This window comes from Acomys russatus, chromosome 27 (assembly GCF_903995435.1).
Source record: "Acomys russatus chromosome 27, mAcoRus1.1, whole genome shotgun sequence".
NCBI classification, from domain to species: domain Eukaryota; kingdom Metazoa; phylum Chordata; class Mammalia; order Rodentia; family Muridae; genus Acomys; species Acomys russatus.
Window position 1 is genome coordinate 34,634,184 of NC_067163.1, and position 23,474 is coordinate 34,657,657.

Below are 23,474 nucleotides of genomic sequence, written 5' to 3' on the forward strand. Positions count from 1 at the left end.
CCAGAGGACCTGAGTTTGGTTCCCAGCACTTATGTCTGGCAGTTACAATCCCCGTAACCTCAGTTCTAGGGTGTTAAACGTTGTGTTCAGATCTATGAGGCGGCATTCACATACACACATGTATATACAAATACACACAAATGTACATGAATAAAAATACTATAAGTCTTTAAAATTAATATTCATAGATGCATATTTAAATATTCTAATTCTATGTCATTAATAATACACACTATGGATGTACCATTTTTAAAGACTAAACCTTTATTGTTAAATGTTTGGTTATTTCAAACTTTTCTCTATTTTAAATAAAACTTCAGGCTGGAGAGATGGCTCAGAGGTTAAGTGCACTGGCTGCTCTTCCAAAGGTCCTGAGTTCAATTCCCAGCAACCACATGGAGGCTCACAACCATCTATAATGTGATCTGGTGCCCTCTTCTGGTGTGCAGGCACACATGTAGGTACAATGTTGTATATGTAATAAATAAATAAATAAATCTTTTTTAAAAAAGTTTTTTGTTTTGTTGTTGTTGTTGTTTGGGGGGGTTCGTGTTTTTTGAGACAGGGTTTCTCTGTGTAGCCTTGGCTGTCCTAGACTCACTTTGTAGATCAGGTTGGCCTTGAACTCAAACTGATCTGCCTGCCTCTGCATCCCAAGTGCTGGGATTAAAGGTGTGCGCCACCACGCTGGGCCCCAAAAAGTTTTAAACAAAACTGCAAAAACAAACAAGCAAACTAATATTCTTGGGGAAAAAAATCTTTCCACAAACTCAGGATTATTTTCTTAAGGTAAATTATGAATAGTAACTAGACAAAAAAGAAGCATTATAGAAAAAGATATACATCTGCCACTAACATGGAATGTCTATTTTTCTACACTCTTGCCAACAGTAGATACCATCAAATATTTAACAATCAGCATTATTATAAGAAAAAAAAAAAGAGGCATGGTCTTTCTTTCCTGTGTGTCTGAGTACTGCTGAGCATGGCATAGTCTGCAGCTCTTTGCACGAGGCCGCTTGCTATCAGCGGTACTGGGCACAGCGTCAGAGGCACAGGCTAGAGATCTTAAGTTAGGACTTGGAGGGTAGAGAACTAGGGTTTCAATCCTGTTTATCTTTCTAGTTTGCAAAAGATGACTCCAGGAAAAACAAAGACACGCTTAACCTTTTCTCGTTCGTGGCACACACAGAAAACGACATCTGACATAAGTCACTGAGTTACCAGCTACCCTAGGTACTACCCAGCCACCACAGGGGCTGAGGAATCTCATTTCTGTGAGCCGCGGTGTGTAGGAAGTTCAGGATTGGAGCAGCTGGAGTAAGGTGTCATGATTTATACAAACGTGCACAGTACCTCCTTCTCCCCTACACACATATAAATACTCTGGGAATACTCTCATTATCAACAATTTTCATAGAGGAGGCCGAGATAGTGGGTTGTCATGAGTTCAAGACAAGTTTGGGCTACACAGTAAGACCCTCTGTCCTAAGTGTAAAAAAAAAATTCATCTGTTATGATTAGTGATTTTTTTTTTTTTTTTTTTTTTTGAGATAGGGATTCTCTGTGTAGGCCTGGATGTTCTAACTCTCTCTGTAGACCAGGCTGGCCTTGAACTCATAGAGATCTGCCTGCCTCTGCCACCCAAGTGTGGGGATTACAGGCATGTGCCACTGCTGTCTGGCATAGTGAGTCTTATTTTCAGTCTTGCCTATGCTTTTTATTATCAATAAATAACCTAATATTCCTACAGATTTATTTTCTAGTACCCAGAAGTTATAAAAAAAAATTTACCAAGGCCGTGTCATGTCACTCCTGCCTGCTAACCTCAAGAAAGCCAGACTGTTAGCTCTGTGGTCTCTCCTAGTGCTCCCCGCGCAGGTCACTGCTGTCGTCCTTCCTCGGGTATATAGTCCGCATGCAGTACCAAGTACTACCAAGTACTAAGCTTATTCTCAGTGCTTGCATTGCACAGTTCTGTTCGGAGTATTTACTGAACGTTACTTTGCTGCTGAGCTTTATAGTTGATTCTGAAAATTCCCTAATGACTTTATGACACATTTTGAGTAAAGCGTACCTGAAGTAAGATAACGCATTGCTTCACCTCCTCAGTTAACCCTATCTAAGTCAGAGCCACCTCTTTTTCTTTAAGTCCCGGGTGGGAACTCAGCCTGGGTTCCACGGAGAAGGCAACATTACACTGACCTCAACCTTATCACTCTAGCCTCCCCGATACTGAGACGACGGCAGCCCTGTGCTTCTATGTCTGGCTTTCTATGTGACCTGTGAGCCTGAGATCTTGCTACCTTAGAAGCATGAATGATTACTGTAGGGAGCCTTTTTAAAGGTTTATTTTTATTCATATGTATATGTATGTTTGTGTGTGTGTATGGATATGTGCACATGAGTGCAGGTACCCTCAAAGACCAGAGGTGTTGGAGCCCCTGGAGCTGGAATTACGGGCAGTTGTGCGCTGTCCAACACTATTGCTGAGAAGACAGCTTGGGTCCTCCAGGAGAACAGGAAGTGCTCTCTTACTGCTGAGCCACCTCTCCAGCTCCTCGATTAACATTTAGGCAGTTAAACCTTGAACATCTCTACAATTGTATTTCTGTATTAGTACAGAGACTGGTCACCCCAAGACAGTGGGCATCATCACCTCCTTATTGTTAGTGTCGCCCATGAGATGACTTTTGTCTACTGTATCAGCATGGATATACTGCACTCATAAAGAGTCACTGTTACAAACTCTTCCCAATCCCATGTTCAATGACAGCACGGTGGTGACTGAGCATAGTTGTGCCTGAAGAAACTGGCAAATGCCCCAAAGCCAGAGTTCTCAGTCCACTCAAACACCAGCTGCTAAAGAGACTACTGTGCCGCTCCTCCTATCTTCCCCGCCTTCCAGTGGCTGGAATCATGAGTCACAAAGCACTTTGCTGCCACAGGGACTCAGTATTGCCCACCTTTAGAAAGGAAAACTGCTGATGTTTCCTTCCAAGTATGAGAAGGCCCAACTCTGGCATCTCTCATTCCCCAATTTACTACTCCCCAGTGAAGCAAGGGTGGGAGGGGTTAACCTGGTCACAGGTAAAGAGGAACTGAGTATGTGAAGCAAGCCTTTCTTCATCCACTTCCTCTTCACCCACTTCCTATTCGGGGTGTATGTTCTTTTCCTTCAAGGGCAGCTAGCAGGTAGACGTGGGTCTGCCAGGGAGGTGGGGAAATGGTACAAGCAGGGATATGGAGGCCTTACTCTGGTCCAGCATTTCTAGGCAAAACTGACTAGCTAGTCCTGGGTTAGCTAGTACACTGCTTACATGTGGAACAATGAATTCTCAGCTATCTACCAGGAAAGAAACTGTCCTTTTGACCTCTGCCTTATGTCTTGACTCTGCAATGGTTCAAGCTTCAGAGCAAAGAAGGGCATTGTTGCTCAGGCCTATCTAGCCCCCAAAATTAGTTGGTAACTGGTAGTTGATGAGTGTTCACAACAAAAATAAACTGATTTGCAGAACCTGACTCTATGGGATATAATAACAATAGCAGCTACAGCTTACAAGTAGGACTATGCAAGGCTGGGTGAAGTGCTATACACACACTGACCTGTGGGTGGGTATTTTTCGTGAAGCAGAGACACCCATCCACAACTGCAGTGGCACTCCAAAGGTAAGCATACAACTAACTCTCTTGAATGCAGAGAGATAACAAACTTACTTACTTCACAATGTCTCCTCCATCAGACTTCATGTTGCTCTATGTTGGGGGTTGGTCTGTGTTAGTGTATTTCACTGTTGATTTCTGGCTCCTCCCTAGGATCTGGTTACACTTCCTATGAGCACATTCCCATGTACACCAAGTGATGCTGTGTAACTTTGCTCCCTAGTTACCCCTGATTAGCTAATAAAGTTGCAGACAGCCTGGGCTGGGCACAAGAGAGGTAGGCAGGGCTTAGACTACCAGGCTTTGGGGTCTGAGAGAGACCATGAGGCAGGAGAAAAGAGAGGAAGCAGAAGATGGAGGAGAAGGAGAGGAAGCTGGAGAGAAGGAAGTCGCCATGGGGCAGAATGGACCGTGAGCACGTGGCCACGGGGACAGAGTGACGGAGCAGATCCAGCCCACACAGGATGGCTTATTGGCAAGTACCTTGGGGTATGTAGCTGGGAGACAGAAAAATGGTTTAGAGGGTTGATATCTGTCCAGCTCTAGTGCTCTCAGGCTTATAAAAGAAATTATCGTCTCTCGGTATCAATTATTTAGAACCTAGCTGGGCTAGAGAAGCCTTCAAGAGTCTGCTACCGCCCTTGTCAGCAGCACTAATGTTGACTTCTCTTCCCTCCTCACCCAAAATGAGTATGTCTTCAGACATGCTCAGCTCCCGCCGGTGCCCTCTGCTGTCTAAGACACCAACAGAAGGAATTGTGTTCTGAATTTGATGTGTTTCTACTTTATAGGAAAACGAAAATATTTTCAAAGCATATTTTCCGAACAAATCCCACATCTTCCTGTATCTTAAAACTAGACTTATATTCATTTATTCTTTTCATAAAATTTTTTCCATGATTCACCATTTTATACTCGGATTTTTCATCTCCTTGTCCACCCACACTAGTCTTTTGTTTAGCATGCTAAGCTTGCTTATTGGTTTCTAGCATGCTCTATTAGTTTGTCTTGCGGTATGCTCAATCTCTCCTTTCATGTTCCTTCACAATATCATCTTGTTTTATTACTCATGCTTCACAATATATTTTGAGATCATTGTTCAAAACCAGTGTGTTCAAATAATTTATGTTCTTCACAAAAGCATGCAATTCAAATAGTTTTAATGCATTATCTTCATGTACAAGTGCCAAGCTGTGGCTGGAATCTGAAATAACCTCAGAAGACCAACCATCTAGGGTGGTTGGTCCTGATTGTGGCACTATTTTGAAGGTGGCAGAATTAGGTCACTGAGAGTGGGTTTCGGAACCTTCTTTCCACCTCTGGTACCAGCTAGTATCTCTGTTCCCTGACCCATCAGCATGGAAACAGCTCTGTCACATGCTCTAGCCATCATAAACGGAGACACTCAGAGGTCTAAAGGAAATCACCTCTCTCTTATGTTATTTCTCCCAAGTAGTTTTAATCATAATGATGCAAAAGTACCTAACAGAAGCACTGAGACCAATTTAGAGATTTAAAAAATTCCCTAGCATACATACAAAGAGAAATCAGTGGTTCCATCCTATCACAAATGTTGACTGCTGGAGTTAAACACCCAGGAATTCCACCTCAAGTTCAGTATGCAATAAAGTTTTCATTCTCTGAGCTAAGTAATCCTCCATCTCCACAAACTTAAGCACTTTGGTCTAAAGCGTTCTCCATACAAAGTGTTTCAGTCTCCACCTTGTTCTTTAAATAAGGGGCCGGAAATAAGTAGAGCTGAAAACAAAACAAACAACAAACAAAAACCTAATGATGACTGGGTTGGTAGTCAATGAAGACACGGCAGTGATGAGCCACTCTGAGTTCACTACCGTCCAGTGCTCTGGCAGTCTACTGCTGTCTTAATCATAGGCAAGGGTACCACTGAGGGCCCTGTTCTCTTACAGGATTAGTGCCCGTGAAGATCTGCAGAGATCCCAGGAGGTGGGGCATTGCCACTGAGTGCTGGGATCAAAGGCATACACCACCACGCACCGCTCATGACCCTCCTTTTGAAGTGGAGTAGTAAAGTCAAACTGTGGCTTGAAGGTAGCTCAGTGGGTACAATGTCTGCTTCACAAGTTTAAGGACCTAATTTTGGGTCTCCAGCACCCAAGCAGAAAGCCAGATGTGGGCATATGTACTTGTTATCCTAAAGCTCAGAGGCTGGACATGGGAGGTCCCTGGAGGCTAGCTCACCAGCGAGTTCAGCCAACTGCTAAGCTTCAAGCAGGAATGGTCCCCATAGACTCGTGTTGAATGCTTGGCCCATAGAAAGCAGCACTATTAGGAAGTGTGGCTTTGGAGAAAGTGTGTCATTGTGGGGGTGGAATTTGAGGTCTCCTATGCACAAGCTGCGTCCAGATATAGTCTCCTCCTTGCTGCCTGTGGACCTAGATCGAGAACTCTCAGCTCCTTCTCCAGCACCATGCCTGCCTGCACACCGCCCTGCCTCCCACCATGACGACAATGGACTAAACATCTGAAACTGTAAGCCAGCCCCAATTAAATGTTTTCCTTTATAAGAGTTGTCATGGTCATGGTGCCTCTTGACAGCAATAGAACACTAAGACAGTGAGAGATAGGTCTTAGGTAAGAGGAAGACACCCAACTCAAGCCCTGGCTTCTACAGTGCACACGCATGTGTGTGTACATGTGCATGCACACATCAAGCTCGTAAAAGCAGAGGGCAGGACAGTGGCTCTTGGGCATGAGCATTCAGGAGAGCTGGATGCAGTCAAACTACACAAAGGGCCTGTTGTATTAGGTAAGTCAGTTCTGGGGTGCTAAGGTACAGCACATGACCACAGTCGTTAACTCTGTACTATAGACTCAGTTTTTGTTAGTAGATTCAACCCTGTGTGCTCTCACCACAAACAAAAACAAAACAAAGCACTGTAATAACATGAAGTGATAGGTGATGGTGAGCTTGCTGTGACAAACGTTTCACGATTTAGTATACTAGCCACATATACTGCATTCAGAAATGTTACTTGTCAAGCATACCTCAAAGCTGGGAGGCAATGCTGTATGTTAAAAGCCATCAGCATTTGTTGGGGTTTCTTTGACTTCCAGCTGAATCTAATGCCCACTAGTACTAACCTATTCGTGTAGTTAAGCCAGAAACTCTCAATCAAGGACAACATTTTGCACACAGGGATCATTTGGCAGCATCTATAGATGTTTTTAGTTATCACAGCTGCAGGGTACGACTGGCATCCAGTGAGTGTTGGTTAGGCATGGAACAACCCCTTGCCTTAATGAATTTTCTAGCCCCAAATGTAGAGTTTATCATGGCAGAGAAGTCTCAGGTTTAAACAAATCTATCTGAAAGGTCAGTTATAAAGATACATTTGTTCTGTCACAATAAATATGGCAAAAAGAAGTGTCCATACAACATTGTGCTGGCTAGTTTTATGTCAATTTGATACAAGCTAGAGTCATCATAGAAGAGGGAGCCTCAGTTGAAAAAAATGCCCCCATTAAGATCAGGCTATAGGGGGTTGGAGAGATGGTTCAGAGGTTAAGGGCACTGACTGCTCCTCCAGAGGTCCTGAGTTCAATTCCCAGCAACCACAAGGTGGCTCACAACCATCTATAATGTGATCTGATGCCCTCTTCTGGCCTTCAGGTGTACATGCAGGCAGAGCACTGTATACATATAATAAATAAATTTTTTCAAGGAAAAAAAATATATATAAATGATCAGGCTAAATGGTGGAGGGCCCAGCCCAACTATGTAATGCTATCTTCTAGGCTGTTGGTCCTGAGTCCTACTAGAAAGCAGGCTGAGCAAGCCATGAGGAGCAAGCCAGTAAGCAGCACCCTCCATGGCATCTTCATCAGCTCCTGCCTCCAGGTTCCTGCCCTGCTTGAGTTCCTGACTTCTATTCATGATGAGCTGTGATGTGGAAGTGTAGGCTGAGTAAACTCTTTCCTCTCCAAGTTGCTGTGGCCATGGTGTTTCATCACACTTATGGTAACATTAATAAAACAGATATGCCTTGACCGAGTTCTCATATACCCAAGCTGTTTTCCAAGAATTAGAATACACCAAATCACATACCATGACATCTAGCTGAGACTTCAGATCAGCAGCGCATGGAAAAATATGCTATGTAAAGAGAGATTAGCAATATGAGTTGCATTCTCTAGGGGAGCTTTCTGTAATACCGATGTCCCATTCCTCTCCACTTGGTGAGTTAAATATAAAATAGCAGCAGACGGATGTGGTTGAAGCTGGCTCTCCAGCTGGTGGCGCTGTGGAGCGGTGGCTGGAGTCTAAAGTCCCAGAGCTTTGCCCATGGGTTAATGCCGTGGTGAGCTAGTTACTAGGTGATGGGACTTGGTTGGAGAAAGCAGCTCACTAGGGTTATGTCCCCTTACGACTTATCTTCTCCCTGGCCCTCCCACTCACTGTTTCCTGTCTGTCATGAGGTGAGCAGCTATGCTGTGGGCCCTAGTGTTCTGCTTTGCCAGGTATTGCTGGAAGTAATGGAGCCAAAAGACTGTGGATAAAAACTGGAGCAAATCAGATCTCTCCTCCTTCAGAATGCTTATTTCAGGTATTGTTTCTGTCCTAGTGACAAAAGCCAACCCTGCTACATAAACATGCCTGGCAGTAAGCCCAGGTAACTCTATTTTTCTGTTGAGGAACAATATATTTCATTAGAGCACATCCCACAAACGCACTGGGGGATCACCAGTACCGGCAGCACAGGACGCTGCCCAGGGCCACCATCTGTCCTGTCCTTGCTGAAGGCTCTGTAAGAGCAGTACTCTCCACCTCTCCTTTACAGTGTACTTGGACCCCAGTTTATCTCCAGAATATTCAGTTGCGTCCCTGGTATGGTCCTGATCTCTGAGTTTTGCTGAGCCCTGGTTTCATGTCCTGGACTGTGACCTCCCACCACTGGCACCAGCAGTAGGAAACAGATGCACGTGTTCCCTAGCATACTGGAGCTAAGATGCCCCTCGCATGTTTGGGTCCTGCAGGTTAGCGGCACTGGTCATTACTCCTAGAAAACTACAGAAAGCTCACAGCATCACCCCAGCTAACCACGGCATCCTCACTTCAAATGCTCTGACCCCAGGGAAGAAGGACAGAGGGATGTCCAACTGTCAGTTTCATAACGCTTGGACGAGTCTGGTATATAGCCAGGGCTAAAGGCTACTATACAGTTCACTGGAACCAAGTGCCTCTGGCCCGAATACTCCCATGGGAATAGCCTAACGGCACCATGAAAGCATCTTATTCTGACACAGAAAGTATCCAGACTATGCTCAAACTAGAAATACCACCCTCAAGGGGTTTGCTTCATCTTTTAAATGCATCCCAGCCTAAATGAATCAAATGACTTTACCTCTTTAGAAAACATGCATCATCTCCCAAATATGCAATATATAAAGCTAAATGACTTCATCAGCTGCTTAGCCTAAAAAAAGTGCACTCCCTGCCCGAGGCAGCAGCCAATCTTCAGTCTGGGTGAGAGTAGTTTGAATACAGTGACCTCAACACTAATAAAGTCAGACATCAGAGTACTCTGATTGTACCAGAAAAACATGTAAGGGGTGATTATGATCAAAGAAAGCAGCTCCATTAGGGTTTGCAGGCCAGTAAGTCTCAGCACCATCGACTAGACAAGGAAGTAATGAAAAGCGATTTGGACAGTCATCAACAGTAAGCAGATCTGATCCTTAGGTAGAGAGATTTTATATCAGGCAGTAATGAACCAAGTGCAAAGACTATGTAATCTACATTTCATCTACATAACATCGCCTACATTTTGAAGCAAAGAGCATGGCCACTGCTCTTACAGTCATCCTGGGGGTCTTTGCAGATTCGGCTGCGCAAGATGCAGAGAATAAAGCTTAGCCACTGCTATGTTCCTGTGATACGCTTAGTTCCTCATAGGTAAAAGATGCCCCAGCACAGGTCAGACAGGACTGCCTGAGACCCTGTGCAACAAAGCCCAAAGAGCTGCTTCACGGGCCAGGAGAGGGTGCCTCAGGATACAGGGTAATCTCGTGGGCTTTCTAAAGGTAACTCTCAATGCCTGCCACAGTATTTGCCCCCCACAGCCCTTTGCCAAGCTTGCTGAAGGGACTAGATACTCTTCTGGATAGCTGTGTGCCACAACTGATAGTGCCAGTTGCACAGGGCTCTTCAAGGGGAAATTTTTTAAATTAAGTTTTGATTATCGTACAAAATAGTTTTCTCTCTGACATTTTCATGCAGATATTTTTAATGTGTGCGTGGGGTGTATGTTTGTCTCTATGTCTCTATGTGTGTTCACGTGTGTGGGGGCATACATGCACATGTGTTCATGCTGAAGCCCAAAGTTGATGCCAGGTTCTTTCTTAATTGTTCTCCGTCTTACACACTGAGGTAGGGTCTCTCCCCAGGCCAGGGCTCATCACTGTGGACAGGCTGGCTGGCCTCTTGCTCAACAATTGCCCAGCTCTGCCTTCCGCATGCTGCCTCAGGAGACTGCAGGGAAGCTGCCACGGCTGCCCAGGTGTTACAGGGGCGCTGGATCCAACCCCCAGTGCTCACACCTGTGGACTAAGCATTTCACTCCCCGAGCCACTTCCCTAGCCCCGTTACGCATCATTATTCCTCTCCCTCATGCCGGAACAGAAGATGCTGTGCCTTTCTTGTCTAATGGGCAAGTCTTGCTGATCTGTGTCGTCTCCTTGATGGCAAACTGCAGCCTTCCTGCAATTACGAGCTCTTGGCCTGCACACTTAAGGGATGAACCGTGGGACTGGGAAGATTGTCTCTGTGGTTAAGAGCTCTTGCTGTTCTTGTGAAGGACCTGAGCTTAGGTCCTTCCTAGAACCCACACGGTAGCTAACAAACATTTGTAACTCCACTTCTAAAAAACTCCAGTGACTTCTTCTGGCATCTGAGGGGAACCAGGCACACACAGCATGGTGCGTGTATATACATGAAGGCAAAGCACTCACATACATCAAACAAATGTTTCTTGAAAAGTGGTAAAGATGAACTATCAGTTCTTATCACTGTTCAGTCCATGACAGAAATTGTGCTCACATGTAAAATGGCAGACGGTGCTAGAGAACCAGCAGGCGGGGCTAGAGACATGTCTCAGTCGGTAAAAGCACTTGCCACGTGAAGCCAGGCATGGTAAAATGCGTCTGTAACCCCAGCATTCCTAAAGTGACAGGGAAGGTGGAGACACAGAAATCCCTGGAAGCCTAGAAGCACAGGCTAGCCCGGGGTACATGGGGGCAAACAGGAGACCCTGTTTCAAACAACGAAAGACAGGATTGTCCAAACAGGATTGTGTTTGACCTCCAAACACATACCATGGCAACCCCCCCCCACGCACACTATACACACATAGACTCACACACAATGCATACGAAAGTTATTTTAAAGGAGATAGAAAATTAATACTTAATCATTTAAAATCATTAGTTCTGACTTTTAAAATCTCTTTGAAAAGTTGTTACCACCCTTGCCTATGTCAGCAATATGAGGTGCCAGAATCCTTTTGGAGAGAAAATACAGAATCCACCCACAGTTCTAGAACAACAGTGAATATTGATGGCGTCACCTAACCTGCCACTAGGTGCTCTAGGCTGCTATATTAAACTTGCCCGGCGTCGGAGAAGTGTCTACATCTGATTTTCTTCTGGATAGAATGTTTACTAAAAGAAAAACTGCTTGGGGACTCAGAGCTTGACATTTTTGAACATAAGGGATCTGCTCCTACACAGCATCTTAAGGAGAAATTATAATTCCATAGAGGACGATCACGGCACACAGGCAAGGAGGTTGAACACGTCGGCATGGCTATGCGAGTGGAGGAACGAACAGCACAATATACAGACAAGACTGCCAGACACGTAGCTCAGTGTGAGCACAGGACTTAGGAGGAAGAAGCAACACAAGAGTGCAACTGTAGGGCTTCTTCTTTTTGTCTTTTTGACACAGAGTCTTGCTAGGCTGCCTAGCCTAGCTTCGAACTCACAGCCGCCCACCTCAGTCTCCAGAGTGCCAGGACCACAGTATTTGCCACCCTACCTGATTCTATGAGCAGTTTTTCAAAGGAAGCCATGATAAGAAGGGCCTATAAGTGGACAGAACCTGTACACTTAGGGTAATAAATGTGGACTGCTGGCTCTTGGGTTTTCTATCAGCTTAAGCGTTACACTTCTCAAGATGGAATTCACTGACTCAGACATAGATAATATATATTATATATATGTACATACTTTATAATTTAGCACATTTAATATTATTCATGAGAGGAAATGCATAAATAAGATTCCAAGATAAAATGCTCATAGACATGATATCATATATAAGCAAAGCCATACAATATAACTAGTCACAAGACGTCGGTGAGACCTAGATTAACCATGACATAATAGGTAAGAACACACACGTCCTACACATGTCCTGTCGGCAGTGCATGACCCAAATCAGAGACTCTGCAGCACAGGCTATCTCCCTGTTAACCTTCGTGCAAAAGAAGGGTGTATGTCTAACATCTCTGATGTTAGGTCCAATCTAATGTCCATCTAAGGTCCAATTTTGGTCAACGTTTTACTTTCTTATTAATGATTTACCAAAATTATTAGTAAAATGAAAATTGGCCCACCAGAGTTTCCCTTCCTTCCCATTACCATTTGGAACAGGAAAAGAAAAGAGATGTGGGGAAATAAGGCCAGAAAAGCCACACACTACCCGACAACAAATAACCGCAGCGTATATGCAAGGAGAAGAACACGCAGCACACCCCAAAACGTCTCAAAGATATCGTCCCTTCCCAGCGGTGCCTGTGGTATTTTCAGATATGCTTCCTCAAAATAATTAGTGAGGAAGCCCTTGTTCCCAGGCCCTGGCTTCTTCATTTTCTAAGACAAATAAAAATCAACACAATGTTTTACATTGTCATTTAAAGCAAAACAACACCACACCACACCACACCCTCTCCTTCAAATGGTTTCCTGTGGCAGGCAGGCAGGCAGGCATCTGAACAGCTACATGGGTCTCTGTGACAGCTCAAGAGCTTTCAAGCTCCTATTACCTAATTCTCAGGAAAACCTAAAGCTTTGAAAAATTAATTATAATTCCACTATTAAGGAGAAGCTCGACAAATGCAGTTGTCATTAAATGAGAAAATTTATGAACTGCCTTTACTTCCATTTCTCTGAAATGAACTCATTCTCTCTCTCTCTCTCTCTCTCTCTCTCTCTCTCTCTCTCTCTCTCTCTCTCTCTCTCTCTCTCTCACACACACACACACACACACACACACACACACACACACACACACACACACACACACACACACACAGGCCTAGCTAGGCAAGGGATGGCAACTGACGCCTTTACTGTGCTATAACTGAAGGCCAAGTACCTGAGCTGCTTCAGGAACTCCACATCCGAGTTGCTGTTGATGAGCTTGATGAAGTCCTCGTAAGAAGGGGCATACGTGTAGGCTCTCTTGTGATGCTCATTCACCTGCTCTCTGTACTCCAACTGGGCGAGGAGCATCTGGTTAATGTAGTCAGGGTTGCTCAGCAACTCCACTACTGGCTTCAAGACTAGAGTAAGAAAAGAAGGTGCCACTGAGAAACAGACTCCTTCTTAAAGACACAGATTCCATATCATGCAACTGAAGTGTATGTGGGAAACATTTCCACTAACCAAGTGGGGGAAGTTATCATCATTTGAGTGTTTTAAAATGTTCAGTAGGTACACATGCATATGTACACATGGAGCTGCTTATCGCTCTGTATAAGTTAATGTATGGTATAATCAATGCTTATGTTGATAAAGGAGTGAAAAGAATAATGGAAGGAAGTCTTTTGGAACTCGCACTAAAAAAACTCTTCAAAATTAAGTACACCGGTTTTCCTCACTTCATAAGGATTATTATGTTTTGATCAGTCTAGTCTACCAAAAGATGAATGTAAGAGGGTGTGGTGGCGTACGCCTTTAATTATAGCACTCATGGAGGCAGAGGCAGCCCGGTTGCTGTGAGTTCAAGGCCAGCCTGTTCTATAAAGAGAGTCCAGGAAAGCCAAAGTTACATAGAGAAACCCTATCTCGAAAAACCAAAGAACCAAAATAAATAAATAAGTAAATAATGCCAATGCCCCCCCAACTATTCAAAGTAGATGCTGGGGAGGAAGTTGGTTATTGGTTAAGTCAGGAACACCATCACAAACCTACCCCCACTAAGTGTAGAGCAGTTAGTAAATCAGCTGATGGGCACAGATGGATGGTGGGATGAAAGAGACAGTCAATCACAGTATCTCTCTTGTTTAAGATTCTCAGGGAATGTTTGTCTTAGGTAATTTTTTCTTCCATTTTGTCTTTGTCCATCCCCACTCCCCGCGCAGTGAATGTATATATGCACATGTGGGGGCTAGAGGTCAGCATCCAGTGTCCTCTATCAGTCTCTGCCCAAGTACTTTTTGAGACAGGGTCTCTCAATGAACCTGGAGCTCCGTTTTGGATAGACTGGCTGGCCAGCAAGCCCCTGAGATGCGCTGTCTCTGGACCCTAGGTCTGGGGTTAAGGAAGTGTTCTGCCACACCTGGCTTTTACAAACTCTGGTTAAGCATTTAGCTGAACAAATAAATCTTAAATACTTCTTATTACGCTATAGTACCATATGTATTGTTTATTCAAAGTTCCCAAAAGCAGCATTACCAATGGCACTTACAGAAGAAGTATAGGTAGATGCTGACAGATTTTGTATGCATGTGTGTTGTGTGGGTCCTCTTTCCTTAATGTATTTATATTGGCCTGGGTAACTCAAAAACTATTCCCAAAGCTTCCCAAGCATAGATGAAGAATGGTTTTCCTGTGTCAAAACTAATAGCATTTGCAATATATATATAAACTTTTAAAGTTTAATATGTATGGCCAAAGCCTTTATGTGATAAGTAAATTTGAAATGTCTAAAATTCCTTACAACCCATATGCTCCACAATATATAAGATCTGCAAATATGTTATATGGAATACAATTTGTCAGGTGTGGTGGTGCACACCTGCAATCCCAACACTCAGGAGGCAGAGGCAGAATGATCGCTGTGAGTTTGAGGCCAGCCTGGTCTACAAAGTGAGTCCAGGACAGCCAAGGCGACACAGAGAAGCCCTGCCTTGAAATAAACAAAACAAACAAATACAATCACAGTATACATAGCACATTTGTTTACACACTTATCACATTAGTGGTGTTAATTTTATACATCTACCTTTCATTGTGAGAATTTCTGCGAGCATTATACGTAAGCTGAGAGACTGGATATCCTTCGAAGGGAGAAGGCAGAACACCAGAACCCGAGAACACGTCTGAAGGAATCTTACTTCATCATGTGAGTTATTCAAGCATGCGTGCAACACAAAAGGCCTTGGCTGTTCTTCATGTCTGAAAGAATAAATAAGTAGTAGATAGATAGATAAATAGATATAGATAGATAGATAGATAGATAGCTAGATAGATAGATAGATAGAAATTTCCAGAAACAATTCAATTATATATCATTAGGTGAAAAACATTCCAAATGAGAGACACATTGATTTTAAAAACTGCTGCCTCCTCAGAAATTATAATAATCAATACTTGCCTTAAACACAGAGCAATGTGAATGAGTGGTGTAGTCGCTGGTTTTGTGAACACGACACAGCTCGAGTCCCCCAGGAAGAAGGCACCTGACTGAGGATTTGCAACCATCAGACTGGCCTGTGGGCATGTCTTTGGGAGCATTTTCTTCCTTCCTTCCTTTCTTTTCTTCTTTCTATTTTTAATGTTACTTTTAGTTTTGTTTATGGATGTTTTGCTTGCATATAAGTCTGTGTACCACATGGCATGCCTGGTGCCCAAGAAGTTACAGATGACTGTGCATCTCTGTGAGCTGGGACTCAAACCTGGGTCCTTTGGAAGAGCAACAAGCGCTCTTAACCACTAAGCCATATCTCCATCCCCTGAGAGCAATTTCTTAATTGATGAGATGTGGGTAGGCCCAGCCCACTCTGGGCAGTGCCACCCCGGAGCAGGTGGTCCTGGTTGTGTAAGAGAGCAAGCAAACCTTGAGAGTCAACCAATAAGCAGAGTTCCTCCACAGTCTCTCTTCAAGGTCTTCCTTGAGCTCCTGGCCTGACTTTCCTCAGTAATGAACTGTGTTCTCGAAGTGTAAGCCAAACGTGACCACTCCTTCCCAAGTTGCTTTAGGTCAGTGTTTACCACAGCAACAGAAAACAAGGTAGGACATGTGGCCTCATTGTATTTCCAAATGCAGTCATGACAACCACCTTTACTAGCAAAGGTTATAGCAACAATTCAAAATGGCATGAGTATTTCTTTAACTTTCTATTGGTTCTTTGTAAATCTCATGTCACGTCACAACGCTAGATGCAGCTCTTGTCTCCCTGGCACCCACTGAAGCACATGGGACACAGCCTGCAACACTTCTAGGGGAAGGAAAAATTTCTTTAACTAAACTACCTTCAAGTTTCCAGATGAATCACTTATGTATTTGCTTGGTTGGTTGGTTTTGTTTGTTTATTTGTTTTGAGACAGGATCTCACTATTTAGCCCTGGCTGGCCTGGAATTCATTATGCAGACCAGGCTGGCCTCAAACTCAGAGATCTACCTCCCTCTTCCTCCTGACTGTTGAAATTAAAGGTGTGTGCAGGATGGCTGAGAGAACAATCAGGGTTGGACATCTGTCACCCTACTGACCACTGAGCCTGCTTCAGCTGATCTGGCTGGCTAGTAGGTGTCCCTTTCTCACTTACAACTCCATGCACATACTGCCTAAAGCTGTGCACTTGACTGAAAAGAATGACCTTCCCCAAATAGAGGAAAGGAGTCTTTGGTCAAGGGTACACAACAGCTATGTTCTCTTGCTAGGACCTCTGAACACGCTCTCAGATGTCTTAAATGTGATTCATAGGTTCACTCTTAAAACCAACTAATAATGCCTAAACCTGTATTGTGAGCCACCTTTATTATTATTATTATTATTATTATTATTATTATTATTATTATTATTATTAAACTTTTTATTGACTCTGTGAATTTCACATCATGAACCCCAATTCTATTCATCTCCCTGTCCCTTCATACACACCCTGAACCCTTGAAACCCCTTGAAAACAATCTCACTGTGGAAGCTGTAGTGTGTTACGGTGTGTCCGTATTTCTTTGCTTGCAAATGTTCACTGCAATGAGTCATTGGTGTGGCTTAAGGCCTCTGGCTTCTGCTATTCTATCAGTATTTGATTCTCACTGGGACTCCTCTCAGATATCCTGTTGTTACCCTGTGTCATAGAGATCCTGTAGTTTTGAATCTGTAAAACCAGCCCGTTCCCATGCACCATCAGTTCATAGATGGGGTAGATGTTGGGGTGGGTCAACTCCAAGTCCAGGATCTGGGCCTGGATGGTAGCTGAAGTGGTCAGCCTGCCAGCTCCCTTGCATCCACACCACCAGGGCCAGCTCTCTTGCCCTGCCCCAGCTAGCTCATCTAATGTGCAGCTGGCAAGGGGCAGAGTCAGCTTTCCCACTCAGGGCCCACTCTCACCAGCACTCTGCCATCAGCACAGCTGGAGAAGGACAAGGCCAGCTCTCCCACTCTCATGACCTTGGGTCTGCGATAGGTGGCGAGGGGCCTGGGGGTGGGGGAGAGGAGAGCATCTCGCTCATGCCACCACAGCAAGCCACCTTTCTTGGTGAGGAAATTCTCGGATAGTAAGTCTGGATTATTTCTATGGACAGAGAGGTCTGCTGCTTAACGCTCCCAAGTGTGAAAGCAAATTGCATGTCAGCACTAAGCCCATCCCAGAACCACTACTTTGAAGGATCTGATTGAAGAGAAGTAGAAAGAACATTCTAGGCTTTTCTTTTCCATAGCACCTGGGAATGCTATTTTTTCTACTATCTTTTATAACAGATGAGTGACAAAGAACCTATAGTAACAAGAGGCCAGTCCTGAGCATAGCATAGAGTACAGAAAACATATTAAGGACTTCATAGGAAATGAAACATGAAATGCATATTGGTATCTTTATGATTAATGCCTCTCAAGAGTCACTGTGACTTCTTACACTAGAGACTGCACTAACTGGAATATATACACCAAAAAGTAACAATCACCTTCTTTGTCTGCATAACAAGCTGAAGATATTCTATCCTAATGTGCAAAGCGACTGACATGAAGATGAAGTGCTGTTGTATGTATGTAGGTATGGGTCTCATGTAGCCCAGGCTAGCCTTGAATTTGCTATACAGCATTAGGAAAACATTCAACTCCTGATCTTCCTGCCTTCACCTCTCCTGTTCTGGGATTACAGCTATGCATTACGGTGCCCCAGTTATAGGCTGCTTTTAAATTAAATGCAGGCTTCATGTATCCTAGATAAACATTCTACATTCTGGTCTCCATGTTGACTTTTTGAAAGGTTCCTGAAGAAAAGCATGCTGGAGCATGTATATGAAACCAGTCCTCAAAAGGCAGACGGAGGAGAATCAGGAGTTCTGGTTCAGTTTAGGCTGTAAGATTCTGTCTTAAAAAACACAAAAGCAACCAAGCAACAAAAGATGGTACCAGGCCTAAAACCATGAGTTCAAGGCCTGAAAGAGCCTTGAATGAGGTCAATGCCAGCCTTCATAACTTATTAAGACCCTGTTTCCAAAAAAAAAAAAATTATTTTTTTAAAGGAAGAGGTGGTCTGGGGCTATAGCTCAATAGTAGAGCATTTAAGTAAAATGCTTGAGAGCCTGGGTGTGAGCCTCCGCATCTTCATTTATTATAAACTATAGCTATGCTGTCGCTGTAGTTGCGTAAATAGTAAATACTAAGATGCTATTCCTTGGTCACCCCCAGCCCTTCTACAAGTAATTTACTGCCTTAAAATACACATTTGGTATAGATCTAAATAGAATTCTCAACAGAGGACTCTCTAATGGCTGAGAAGTGCTTAAAAGAAATGTTCAAAAGCCTTAGTCATCAGGGAACTGCAAATGAAAATCAAAATGACTCTGAGATTCTATCTTATATTGGTCAGAATGGCTAAGATCAAAAGACTCAAGGGACAGCACATGCTGGCGGGGATGTGGTGCAAGAGGAACACTCCTTCATTTCTGGTAAAAGTACAAACTTGTTCAACCACTTTGGAAATCAATTTGGTGGTTTCTCACAAAATTGGGAATAGTTCTACCCCAAGATCTAACTATCTACTCCTGGGCATATACCCAAAAAATGCTCTACTATACCACAGGGACATTTGCTCAACTATGTTCATAGCAGCTTTATTTGTAATAGCCAGAAACTGGAAACAACTTATATGTCCCTCTACCAAAGAATGAATAGAGAAAATGTATATTTACACAATGGAGTATTATTCAGCTATTAAAAACAAAGATATGTAATTTGCAGGGAAATGGATGGAACTAGATAGAAAAGATCATCCTGAGTGAGGTAAGCCAGTCTCAGAAAGACACACATGGTGTGTAGATATTAGCCATGAAGCACAGGATAACCATGCTACAATCCACAGACCCAGAGAAAGTAAACAACAAGGAGGGCCTGGTAGGGGGGTGGACACTGGAATCTCACTGAGTAGGGGAAACAGAACAGATATTGGAGTTGAATGGATGAAGGCAACTGGGTGGGAAGGGGAGCAGGAGGGTCCTAGTTGGGGGAAGACAGAGGGAGAGAGAACTAAAATCAGTGTGGGGCATCTCTGGGAAGAGCTAGAAACCTAGGACAAGGGAAACACCCAGGAACCCATGAGGATACTGAGGACATGGATCCAGAACCAGCCATCTCTAATAACCAGAAAAGACTTCCAATGGAGGTATTGGGACACCAATCTGCTACAAAACCTTCAACCCACAATCTGTCCTGCCTACAAGAGACGCAGGGGTAAAGATGGAGCAGAAATTGAAGGAAAGGCTAAGCAATTGAGTGGCCCAGCTTCAGAACCCATACCATGAGAGAGAAAGCCCACCCCTGACACAATGAATCATATTCTGCTATACTTGTAGACAGGTACCTAGCAAAACTGTCATCTGAGAGGCTTCACCCAGCAACTGATGGAAACAGATGCAGAGACTCAAAGCCAAACATGAGACAGAGCTCGGGGAATCCTGTGGAACAAGGAGGGGAGGACTAAAGGAGCCTCAAGACACCACAAGAAAACCTACAACTAATCTGGGCCCATGGGGGCCCACAGAGACTGAAAGGCCAAACAGAGAGCATGCATGGGACTGACCTAGGCCCTTTGCACATATAGAACAGTTGCATAGCTCGGTCTTCATGTGGGACTCCTAACAGCAGGAGCAGGGGCTGTATCTGACTCTGTTGCCTGCCTTTGGGTCTCTTTCTGCTAACTGGGCTGCCTTGCCTAGGCAGAATAGGAGAAAATGTGCTTAACCCTTCTGCAACTTGATATGCCACAGCTGGTTGATATCCAGGATATCATCTTCTTTTCAGGAGGATGTGGGAAGGGGAGGAAATGAGGAGGAACTGGGAGAAAAGAGAGGGGGAAGCTGCAATTGGGAAGTAAAATTAATTAATTAATAAAAATTTTCAAATCTGGTGAATAGCCTCTACAGAGTTGGCACTGCAAGCTATTTGTAGCATTTTCCAATTCTTATGTTATTCTATTTATATCTCTATCTCCATGTAATTAAGTATACATGACAAGAAAAAATTTAAAACATAGTTATATTGTTTGTTTGTCTGTTTGTTTGTTTTTTCAAGACAGGATTTCTCTGTGTATCCTTGGCTTTCCTGGACTTCCTTTGTACAACAGGCTGGCCTGAAACTCACAGAGCTCCACCTGTAGAGCTCTGCCTACCTGAGTGCTGGGTTTTATCTTATTGTTTTTGTCTTATTGTTAAAAAGAAAAATATACATTTGGTTAGTACTTATTGGGGAAGAGCAGCCAATTGGAACTACTTTTGCAAGAGAAGCTTCTTTATATAATTCTGAGCCTGTGCACCAGCTGGGAGCCACATGGTCATGAGAGTGTCACAAATTCCCCTCCTTCCTAAGAGCCGAGTTAGAAGAAAACTAAGAAAGGCAAAGGCCGGAGAGGGCTGATCCACTGAGATCACAGTACGGAAAAGCTCCCCACATGACTCCCCTAGAACCTCTCTGAGCGGGACACTTTAGGAGGTGGGCATCGGTGCTGCTTGTGAACCGAGAAAGGCTCACAAAGCTTGAGCACTGCGGGTGAGGAAGAATCCTCTCAGCTCCCTGTGAGCTGTGATGGGTCTTCGCTGCATCCTGCCCTGTGGATCACTGCAGTTCCCACTAGTCACCTCCAGTTCTCGCTCCTAGAGTAGGGAAGCTGTCAGTAGCTTTGATGTGTTTCCCAGGTACAGTACGATCTAACCCTCCCACCTAACCCGAGAGGTAGATAGCACCACTACCATCGCACAGACAAGAAAATGAAGAGCTGAATAAAGTCATGGCAGTGATGAACGGTGGAAACAGCTCTCGCTCCATCGGTCTCACTCTCGAGTATGTGCTATGCTACATTATAATCAGATGCTGCAAAGAAAAGGGAGGAACAAACATGTCAGAAAGAAAGAAAGAACATATGTGAATAAAGACACATTTTCCTGAAACAACATGCCTGTGCTTGATGGGCACACAAAACACAGATTGTAAAGAGAGTAGGAAATGTTAAAATGCTATTGAATTAACAGTATAAAGGCAATCACTTTTAGACTTTCTGTACCACGCTGAGACAAGGCAGATGGGACAAAGGAAGAGGAAGCTGAGCAAGCCTTATATGTGATCTGGACTGGTTTACAGCAGCAGCTGACAGGCTGGAAATAAGCACAGCTGACCGGAAATCTGCCTCCAACAACTTGTTTAACAGTCAGACAAAGGATGCATTGCTTTTATTACTGCAATTTATTAGCCTCTGACAGTCACCAACTCAAGGGTGTGTTCCCAGGGCCACCCGCATCATTTTGCAGTCCATGAAGATCTGTCTACCGGTAACATTTACAGGACAAGAATGCTGTTACCCAGGGCTGCCAGAGGAGGCAAATAACCATCAAAACCTACACTTACTGGAGGCAGGCCTGACTGTGTGCTTTGTATAAGGCTACGTAGATAACAGTTATTCTCTGAAACAAATCACCCATATGAAAAATATAGTGAGTAACTGACATTCTTTCAAGCATCTGTAACTACAGGGAATAGTAGTAGCGTTTTTCTCTCTCTCTCTCTCTCTCTCTCTCTCTCTCTCTCTCTCTCTCTCTCTCTCTCTCTCTCTCTCTTTCTTCTACATTTTTATCATCAACCAGAGTAACAAGGAATAGAGAATTAGGAGCTGTGTCTCAGTTGACTCCGTGTCTGCCTGGCCTGTACAAGGCCATGGGTTTACTACCAGCACACCTAAACTGGGTGGTGGCATATAACTAACTGTAACTCAGGAGGCCGAGACAGAAGGATCAGAAGTTCTGCAACACAAGAAAACAAACAGCAAAATAGAATGAAAATCCCTACAAGCCTGAAGAGCCAGCACTTCTAACAGGGAACAGATGCTCTCTTACTCTCTTGTCCTCCTCTCTGTTAATCTATTTCTTCCTTCTCTGTTACTCTCTTGTCCTCCTTCTCTCTGTTACGCTCATGTATTGCTTGTTATTCTCAGGTTTTTCTTGGAAGATATTTCGGAAAGCTGTTGTTAAACATCTCGATGAAAAACTTACCCTCATGTTGAAATTTGATATTCATAAAAACTCTCATTTTCTCTAACTACTTGTCCTTTTCTTTTAAATCAGTATTCCTCTAACTAAAATAAATGTTTAAAATACTGTCATCTAGTGAGTGTAGCTTAAGCACTTTAAAATAAGTTTCCTTGAATTCAAATGAGTCTTTGACAATTATTAAGTAGGCAGAACCATGGAATACTTTAGTTGCTGGGTACCACAGCAAACTACATAATATAAATGATAGTGCAAAGGCCTAAGGAAACTTGGAAAGGAAGGTCTAAGCTACAGAGACCATGAGGAGGTGACCTAAAGGTCTTTTGTTTAACTCTCTAATCCACATACACTGTCTGCCAGAAGTTACTTTCACAGCACAGAGCAGGGTGCTCTGAGAGCGTTCTATGTGTTGCAGAGATGCTTTAGGGGAGGCCAAAGCTGTATTCATTATTATTTCACTCTCACTTGTCACAAAATTTCATTTTTCTCTTTCACTCCCAAGAAGAGCAGAATTTTCCACAGAGGACAGACACGATGTGAACTTGTACCTTAAAAACTTCTTGGTTTAAACATCTGATGTTGTAAATATTGATGAACATAACAGGCACAATCGGTGAGGCTGGCAAATATTTAACAATTGGTTCTCCAAAGGACAAAACTAAAAGTATTTCCCCATTCCATTCTATACATGACCAATTTCAAGCCAGAAATAAGATTTCACTGAGCTGAGGACTGTGAGGCGCTATGCAATCAGCTGTCACCTGCCAGTGCAGGCTGGCTATGGCACCACTAGATGTGAGCCACATGGACTTTGAAGTTCAGTTGCTTTTAAGATTGTAGGAGTATCCTCAGATAAAGAATTTTGAGAACCACTGTCCCGTGGCAATGTTTTGAAGACTACAGGCTGTGCCCAAGTAGTAAGACAATAAAACTAAGTTAGTCTCAAATGACATTTAAGTAAAAAGTGGTGCAGAAAAAGAATCATCAGTTATCACAGGTAATTAGAGCACCATTTTATGAAAGTGGAGCACAACTAAAATGCACTTCTCACCAAACATTACAGTTG

General features: G+C 43.6%; 1 protein-coding gene across 1 annotated transcript in view; it reads right to left on the minus strand.

Annotated features, from left to right (window-relative positions):
* The window catches only part of Snx25 (sorting nexin 25), a 113,609-nt gene that overhangs the window by 46,796 nt on the left and 43,339 nt on the right, over window positions 1-23,474 (minus strand). The window contains exons 4-5 of the mRNA XM_051169724.1: window positions 14,930-15,102; window positions 13,079-13,265 (exon numbers count right to left, since the gene is read on the minus strand). Coding sequence (XP_051025681.1) covers window positions 13,079-13,265; window positions 14,930-15,102 — 360 coding nt within the window. The remainder of the gene's footprint in view (window positions 1-13,078; window positions 13,266-14,929; window positions 15,103-23,474) is intronic.